The following is a 9,941-nucleotide window of genomic DNA, read 5'->3' as shown; positions in this document are numbered from 1 at the left end:
TATATATATATATATATATATATATATATATATATATATATATATATATATATATATATTTTTTTTTTTTTTTTATTCCTGTGCGGCCCGGTACCAATCGATCCATGGACCGGTACCGGGGTGCGGCCCGGTGGTTGGGGACCACTGCTGTAAGGGACAAGCGGTAGAAAATGGAAGGATGGATGGAAAAAAATATTAAAAAAAAAAAAAAAAAAAAAAATATATATATATATATATATATATATATATATATATATATATATATATATATATATATATATATATATATATATATATATATATATATATATATATATATATTTTTTTTTATTATTTTTTTTTTTTTTATTACAAAACATGTATCAAAATAGATTACATTATTAGAAACGTGTTAAAAAAAATTGGAATGGTGGGGCTCCAAATAAATTCCGCTTAGGGCCTCAATGTATCCATGAGCGGGCCTGCACAGAACAGTGTGCAGGGCTGCCCCTTCCTATAGACTAAGCATAGCTAGTGGTGTGCTAGGGCAGTGGTTCTCAACCTTTTTTCAGTGATGTACCCCCTGTGAACATTTTTTAAATTCAAGTACCCCCTAATCAGAGCAAAGCATTTTTGGTTGAAAAAAATAGATAAAGAAGTAAAATACAGCACTATGTCATCAGTTTCTGATTTATTAAATTGTATAACAGTGCAAAATATTGCTCATTTGTTGTGGTCTTTTGAACTATTTGGAAAAAAAGATATAAGAAATAACTAAAAACTTGTTGAAAAATAAACAAGTGAATCAATTATAAATAAAGATTTCTACACATAGAAGTAATCATCAACTCAAAGTGCCCTCTTTGGGGATTGTAATAGAGATCCATCTGGATTCATGAACTTAATTCTAAACATTTCTTCAAAAAAAAAGAAATCTTTAACATCAATATTTATGGAACATGTCCACAAAAAATCTAGCTGTCAACACTGAATATTGCATTGTTGCATTTCTTTTCACAGTTCTTTTTGACAGACATTTAAAAAAAATCTCACGTACCCCTTGGCATACCTTCAAGTACCCACAGGGGTACGCGTACCCCCATTTGAGAACCACTGAATTATATTATGCATATCAGCAAAATGAGCTAAAAAATAAAAAAAAAAGCTAGTGTGCTAAGGTTTGCATGCTAACAGTTAGCGTATGTCAAGGACAACATGATACAACTCTGTAAAATTAGCTAAAAGAGCTAATATACTTAAAGGGGTTCTGTTCTGCAAAAAAATAAAGTTTCTTACCTATTGATACCTGTTTTTGTGTATTTTGCATCCCCAAAACTCTAGAAAATTTGAATACAAACAATGGAGGCCTGGCAGAGATATTAATAAAACATGTTTGCCTCTTTCCAAATGAGCCGTTTGGAATTTGAGGCTTTAGAGACATATTTTGCCTTAGTTACTTGGTAGAGGTTTACCTAAAGAGCTTTGCACGAGTCTGACTTTTTTATTCAGTTGCAATCAATAAGTTCCATATTTTTCTCTATGCTTTTGTTGTGGGGCAGTTTGGCTCGTACATGCACATGCATCGTAAAATCCTTGCTTGTTTCCATTTCTAATAAGTTGCAAGAAACACGTCAATAATGAATAAAGCGAAACATGTTCTAGACCAAAAATCCCTTCATATTCTCTAGTGCTCACTAGTGTTACCATATCTGAGCTACTGTGCAGAAATATGGGGAAATAATTACAAAAGTACACTTCATTCATTAACGGTGTTACAAAAAAGATCAGTTAGAATAATACATAATGTTGGATATAGAGAACATACAAACCCTTTATTTATTGAATCAAAAATACTGAAATTCCACGACATAGTGAATTTGCAAACAGCTAAAATTATGCACAAAGCAAACTATAACCTGCTACCCAAGAATATACAACAATTCTTCTCAAAAAAAGAGGAGAAATATAATCTTAGAGAAAAACGTAATTTAAAACATTTGTTTGCACGTACAACACTTAAGACCTTCAGTATATCAGTATGTGGAATCAAATTATGGAATGGATTAAGCAAAGCAATCAAACAATGTACTAATATGATCCACTTCAAGAAACTCTTCAAACTTAAAGTGTTTACAAAGTACAAAGAAGAAGAACCATGACAAACATTCTCAATTTATTTCGTCCATCCATTCATTCATTCTTAAAGTAATCTTACTTATCTCATCATATGAAATATGACTTACTTCACCAATTATTATTATTAAATTCTTACTATTATTTATTTATTTATTTTTATTGTGATTACTTATGGAGTTTATTGTGAAAAAAATGTGAACAGGAAGTGAACAAAAAGTTTTGCAACTGTTATGTAAAGAAAAGGGGTAGGATTAAATAAGCTCTGCTTCTTCCTACTCCTTTTCAAACATGTTGAAAAGAGAAACTGGAAATTGTGATGTATCATGTTGTATGCTTGCATGTTCGAAATAAACTCAAAATTCAACTCAACTCAACTCAATAAAAACTAGTGTATAGTTCTAACATATATCTGTTAGTTATGGCCTTGCAATGTGTACTGGGCCCACAATAAAGGCATGCAAAATGTTAATGAATGAATGACAGGGCGCTTGATTTTACCCCAAACATATTTCCTAGCCACTTCCTGCTCTGTGATGAAAATATGACGTCATCATGTTCCCATATTTTTCACACTGACTCCCGTGGCGCATGCCATTAGTCACAGTTGAGGTAAACATTGAAAAATGTCTGTTTTAATAATGTTAAATGTAATATTTTTGTAGATAGATTCGAGTTTTATAAAATTAAAAAAAAAACAAAACCGTATAAAAATCGTTTCACATGAATAAAAAAGTGTGAACACATTTGTAACGGGGGGCGCTGCTCAGGGCCAAAATAAATCCAGGGGCGGCCCTGCACAGATCAGCGCATGTGTGCATGTGACTTAATTGCCATCACTAACTTTCTCTCCTCCTCTCTTTCTCTCTCTCTCTCTCTCTCTACACTCACATCCTCTCCCACCAGCAGCACCACTACGGCGGACACTTTTGGACCGACGCGTACCGAACATGTTCCGGGCTCTGAATGCTGCGCTCACGGTGCTGCTGGCCGCCTCGCTGTCGTGGCGGAGCACGGCGGGAGGCTACGGTGGCGGTGGCGGCGGTGTGGCTCTTTTCGCCGCCCAGACCTCACCCCCGGACCCCTGCTACGACGAGCACGGCCACCCCCGCCGATGCATCCCGGACTTCGTCAACTCGGCCTTCGGCCAGGAGGTGAGGGTGTCCAGCACCTGCGGGCGGACCCCCGGCCGCTACTGCGTGCTGAGCTCGGCGGACAAGGTGGACGAGCGGACGCGGAACTGTCACACCTGCGACGCGTCCGACCCCAAAAGGTCGCACCCTCCGGCGTACCTCACCGACCTCAACAACCCGCACAACCTAACGTGCTGGCGGTCGGAGAACTTTATCCAGTCCCCGCAGAACGTCACCCTGACTCTGTCCCTGGGCAAGAAGTTCGAGGTGACCTACGTCAGCCTCCAGTTCTGCTCGCCCAGACCGGAATCCATGGTCATCTTTAAGTCCATGGACTACGGCAAGACGTGGGTGCCGTTCCAGTTCTACTCGACCCAATGCCGGAAGATGTACAACAAGCCCAACCGGGCCGCCATCACCAAGCAGAACGAGCAGGAGGCCATCTGCACGGACTCGCACACCGACATGTTCCCGCTGAGCGGCGGCCTGATCGCCTTCAGCACGCTGGACGCGCGACCCTCCGCGCACGACTTCGACAACTCCCCGGTGCTGCAGGACTGGGTGACGGCCACCGACATCCGGGTGACGTTCGGCCGGCTGCACACGTTCGGCGACGAGAACGAGGACGACTCGGAGCTGGCCCGGGACTCCTACTTTTACGCCGTGTCCGACCTGCAGGTGGGCGGCCGCTGCAAGTGCAACGGACACGCGTCGCGCTGCGTCAAGGACCGCGACGGGGAGCTGGTGTGCGAGTGCAAGCACAACACGGCCGGGCCGGAGTGTGACAGGTGCAAGCCCTTCCACTATGACCGGCCGTGGCAGAGAGCCACTGCCCGGGAGGCCAACGAGTGTGTCGGTGAGTGCCTGTGCTTGGACCCCCCTGGAAGTACTCAATCTGGGCTGTCCAAACTTTTTTTTTTTTTATACACCAGCAACAACTTTGATATTTTTCAATGCAACGTTTAATATTACTTTTGAAAGAAACAGGTTAGTTTTCCCCTCATTTTTTATAGATAGATAGTACTTTATTGATTCCTTCAGGAGAGTTCCCTCAGGAACATTTAAATTCCAGCAGCAGTGTACAGAATTGAGATCGAATTTAAAAAGTAAAAAGTCAATAATGGGGGCGTAAATGGAAATACAATTGAAAATATAACAATAAGAATACAAATAAAAAGCAACAATAAGAATAAAAATATAACACTAAAAATAAGAATAAAACAAGAGAAACTGTGCAGTAGTGACCATGTTATGAAAATGTATTGCACTGTTAATTGCACTTATGTTGTAACTAGTGCTGTTTTTAATCATGATTAATTACTTGCTTGCATAATTTAAATTCACTTGAAAAAAAGACCCCAATATTAAATTATTAATGTGTGTTACTTGAATCCACCATGTTTATTTGCTAAAAACGTGCAAACTGTTTCATCTAAAGTCCACTCAGGGTGTACTTTGGAGTGAAATTTACCACTGAGCACACCAGTCGGAGTCGTTTTTGTGATTAATCGCACGAGTTATTATATTATTGTAGTGGGGATTTACCGATTTGAAAATTCTAAATCACGGTTATCGTGACCAAAATGATCACGGTGCGGTATAGTGAATGTGGTCAATAAGTATACACTCACTGAAATGTTTTGACCAATATTTTTTTTTTTTTTACTAAAATAAATAGGCACACTCTTAGAATACTCACTATTTTGCATGTTTTATGTTTCACTAAAAGTATCTGTTTTAGCACTAAACTTTTATTGTTTTGAATCCTTGTACTGTATGTAGCATCTTAAGATTTATTTACATGAATCGTGCGTAACATATAAAATCTATTAATATTCATTATTATTTCTGGCGGGCGTTGTGGCGTCCTATTCTGTTCAACAGTCCTTGAACACACCGCAAAAACACCTCTGTCTTGTATTCCTCTTATTATAGAGCAATCACTTTGCTTTAAGAGAACACTGCTTGGATAGGTTCACTGTGTACAATTGAATATCTTAGTTGCTCAGACAGTGATGTGTTTATATCATTAGTGCTGTCAAACGATTATAATATATTTTTTAAATCATGATTAATTACAAGTTATTACTTGCTTGCATAATTTAAATTCACTTTTAAAAAAAGACCCCAATATTTTTGACACAAATTACATTTTTAATGTGTGTTACTTGAATCCACCATGTTTATTTGCTAAAAAAACGTGCAAACCGTTTCATCTAAAGTTCACTCGGGGTGTACTTTGGAGTGAAATTTACCACTGAGCACACCAGTCGGAGTCGTTTTTGTGATTAATCACATGAATAAAGACGTCATTTATGACAGCCCGAGTTTTTATATTATTGTAGTGGGGATTTACCGATTTGAAAATTCGAAATCACGGTTATCGTGACCAAAATGATCATGGTTAGCATTATTATAGGCGGTATAGTGAATGTGGTCAAAAAGTATGTTTTGACCAAGTTTTTTTTTACTAAAATAAATAGGCACACTATTAGAAAACCCACTATTTTGCATGTTTAATGCTTCACTATATCTGTTTTAACACTATGCTTTTATTGTTTTAAATCCTGGTTTGCACTGTATGTAGCATGTTGTTGCATTCTATTCTGTTCAACAGTCCTTGAACACACCGTAAAAACACCCCCATCTTGTATTACTCTTATTATAGAGCAATCACTTTGCTTTAAGAGAACACTGCTTGTATAGGTTCACTTTGTACAATTGAATATCTTAGTTGCTCAGACAGTAATGTGTTTATATAAGTTTAGATTGGGATATGTCCTTTTAGAATGGAGAAAGACGTTAATGTTTCTTGTTTTCATTTTAACATTTAGGCTAGCGAGCTGGCGCAAGGTAGTACATGGGTTTATCAGAGTGCAGTTATCGATCACAGGTTTTCGATAATTTTAATCTAAAACGGTAATACTAATCGTTTGGAATTTTATTGTGGTTATCATTAAAACCGATTATCGTGATATTGCTATATTGTCTTCGGCCTACATTATGCATTTTTCCCCCACGTAACTCCTTGTTTTTGTTCTACCATGTGCACTGTGTCAATAAAAAATGTCCCAAGCCCTACACTTTGGACAAGCCTAGCTTAAAATGTTAAAAAAAAACCTTAACCGCCACTTAGGGGTGCACAACATTTTTTTATTTGGATCCGAATAACATTAATATTTTTTATAAGCATCAATTTTTTTAATACATTTTTGGGCCATCTCCATGCAACCAGAATTACCTTTTCTAACCTGTAACCTGTTTTTAAAAAGTTTCATTGTAATGAGTATATTAAATAACACATTGAAAACATTGGCTCATATTTAATATAAATTATTAATTGCATTAACATCTATTCATCTATCTATCCATCTATCCATCCATCCATCCATCCATCCATCTATTTGTAACTTGTGTGAAACTGAGGCATTTTGGTTTATTGTAAAATACCATACGGCAGTGAATACTGAATATAAAGCAGGGGTGTATAAAGTGCAGCCTGGGGGCCATTTACTGCCCGCAGCTAATTCTTTAAGTGCCCACGGCTCATTCTTAAAAACACTAACGCTGAAAAAAACAACATGAAAAGTGGAATAGAGGAGCAGATGGGTATAATGTAATGACGAAAAATTTAAATGCTGACCTTAATAACTCAAATCTGACATTGAGGCTCTTTTTTTTGTTTAGAAAAAATTCTGTATATACTGTATGGACAATGAAAATACCCCCGACATCCTATGATTGTTCAGTGGAAAAAAAGTTTGGACATCTTTTTAAGTTTACTAGTCAATTATTTGTTTAAAACTTTGTGGTGTACAATAATAGTATTCGCTGCTACAATTTGCCATTTTGGATTGAACCTTCAGTTGCTAGTAGCTGTTTGATTTAAAGAAAAAAACAAGAAACTCAAAACAAAAATTTACAATGTTTTCCTTTAAAACAATCAATTAGATACTTGCAGTGATCCTAGTTGTTTTCTGCAGGCTAGTCCATTATGCTACTCTGCACATTGGGTTTTACATTAGGTTGAGCTTTTACTTTGTATTTCCTCCACATAGTGAGGTTGCACTCTGCTGCTGCAAAAAAATAAAACAATAATATTGTTTGACAGTTGTGGCACATGCCAGCCACTGTGACACATAGCAGCTGTTTAAAAGCTTTCTTAGTTTATTGCTTAAGCACACGGCTATTCATGTGAACATAATCAACATACACACTTTTTAAATGTTAGGCCCATATACTGTATTGTGTCAAAATGTCATTTTAGGCGTCTGAGACATGATTATACATGTTCCCTCCATATTAGCAATGAATTCATCACAGAAGTGTAGATTTAAAACAATGTAGACTCATAATTATAGTGTGGATATGAATATGGATCGTCATTATTAATAAATACACAATTACAGAGGTTATTAAGAAAAAAAGGTGCATCCTTCAAAGAGTACTTAATGCAGGGGTGTCAAACGTATGGCCCGCGAACAAGTTTGATCCGGCCCACGAGATGAGTTTTGCTAAGTATAAAAATTAGCCAAAATTTTGGGATGAAAGAAACTGCTGTTCTAAATGTGTCCACTAGATATCGCAATAGCAATTATTTGTGTCTTTGTAGATTGTGCTACAAAAAATTATGCTATTTAAAAAAAACAAAACCACATGATGTTAGTACACCAGCCGAAGAAAATGAGAAAACTACATGAATAACATCCTGTAATTTGATTTTGATATTATTTATTTATCTTGATAGATTGAAAATTAACACCAATGAGTTGACTGATAAACATTATCACATAATTTATTTAGAAAGTATAAATAACGACAAAAAAAGATATAATACCATTAACTGCAACATGTAAGTGTAAAAAACCCCCAACAACATTATGATTTGTACATTTTCAGAATGTGCTTGTTCTATTTTTAAACAAAGAAAACAATCTGAAGTTGTTTTTATTTTTAAGTTATCTTGCTGTGATTTTACCAGTCTGGCCCACTTGGGAGTAGATTTTTCTCCATGTGACCCCCGATGTAAAATTAGTTTGACACCCCTGACTTAATGTAATACATTTTAAGTACCTTTGTGTGCTCCCGCTTGCTCCATTTGTGTTACTGAACTTGCACAGTACAAGAGCAGCTCTAATGGAGCCCCGCACAGCGCTGTTTCGATCCTGATGGAAGTGTACTGCTTGGTATGTAGCCTGCTTGAAGAATAAATGAATAGTTGCACAAAGTTGTGGCGACGTCTAATGTATGTCACTGAGTTTGTGGTAAACCTGTTGCATATTGTTTGCAGAGGAACATTTGCTCCTTCAGAAAGAGGGTCTCACTCCCTCAAAAGTACAAAGCACTCATTTGACTAAATTGTTGGCTGGTGTTGTGCATAGCATAGCTTCGTGGTTGATTTCATTCCTGTTAGAAATAATTCAGTTGCAACCACAAAAATTTACAATTTTTCATGCCGCTATGAATCTACTTAGTATATATACACTCTACTGTACTTAGTATTCATGCAACTGACTCGCTATGGCAATGCCCCTGAGAGGGAAAATCTGAAAGTGGAATTTTTGTCGGTTTATATTTCACTTATATCTTAGCAAATTACAGTAGACATCGGCTGTATATTCATTAAAAATGTTTGTCAATACTGTACTGTACATATTGAAGTACATATATATACATACACTCATGCATATAATCACGTTTCATCAAACATATATTAACGTTGTTGCCCTAGGGGAAACTGGATAACACACGGCACACTGACAAAGCTTAACCTATTGTTACTATAACAATCTACAAGGTTAATATAGTTGGATTCTCTTTCGTCCCTTCCATTTATCTGCTCTCTTTTGTATATTATTATTATCATTACATATAAGTATTGTTGCATTTGAAACAGTTGTATTGTTGATAATAGAGGTAATTATTATTATTATTCATTATCAATAGTGCAATTTCTATTAGTATTTGTATTGCTCCATTTGTAGTGTTATGGTCATTGTCATTTCTGTATTATTAATATTTATTTCACTAACTGCTTCTTTGCTATCACTTTTACCACCATATTTGTACATATACTATTTGCTGATGCTGTTCTGTTGTTGTTGTTGTTCTTTTTGTTATTGTTGTGTTTGCTGTTGTTGTTGTCTCTCTGTCTTATCCCCCTCTGGTCCCCGCTATTTCCCACTCTGTCTTCCTTTTTTTCTCTTTCTATCCCCTCCTGCTCTGGCCCGGCTGCACCAAATAATAATATAAATCCATTTAATAAAGTCAAATACAAATACATTTGTACAGCTAATACGGGCATCTACGTCAACAATATGATTTGCCTGAGTAGCTGGAAAGGACAAAAATAAATAAATAAATAAATAAATAAAATAAAAATGTTTGTCAATTTCTGACAAGGAGCTGGGACCGTGACCCACTTGTGTGTACCGACGAGGGCTGGGTATTGGCAACATAATCGACAACACCGATTATGAAAATTAATCGACAAAGACTGAGTTGCTAAGTAAAATTTTTCATTGATAGTCGTGTTCGTGTTTGCACTTTTCTTTCTTTAGGTAAATAATTGCAGCTTAATAACCCAAAAAGTACCGGGTGGAAGTACTTTTTGCACTGAATTTCGTGTTTAAATTAGATTACTGTGATTGTGTAATAAAGTACAATGTTTCATTTCACAGTAATTAATGTTTATTT

General features: G+C 36.5%; 1 protein-coding gene across 1 annotated transcript in view; it reads left to right on the top strand.

The window, feature by feature from the left end:
* The first annotated feature begins 3,026 nt into the window (after positions 1–3,026).
* The window catches only part of LOC133633425 (netrin-1-like), a 100,103-nt gene continuing 93,188 nt past the window's right edge, over positions 3,027–9,941 (top strand). The window contains exon 1 of the mRNA XM_062025949.1: positions 3,027–4,101. Within this exon, the coding sequence (XP_061881933.1) occupies positions 3,063–4,101 (1,039 nt within the window). The 5' untranslated portion in view covers positions 3,027–3,062. The remainder of the gene's footprint in view (positions 4,102–9,941) is intronic.

The sequence above is a fragment of the Entelurus aequoreus genome, linkage group LG18 (genome assembly GCF_033978785.1).
Source record: "Entelurus aequoreus isolate RoL-2023_Sb linkage group LG18, RoL_Eaeq_v1.1, whole genome shotgun sequence".
Taxonomy (NCBI): Eukaryota; Metazoa; Chordata; class Actinopteri; order Syngnathiformes; family Syngnathidae; genus Entelurus; species Entelurus aequoreus.
The sequence above is the reverse complement of the archived record's forward strand: the minus strand, read 5'-3'. Positions and strand labels throughout refer to the sequence as shown.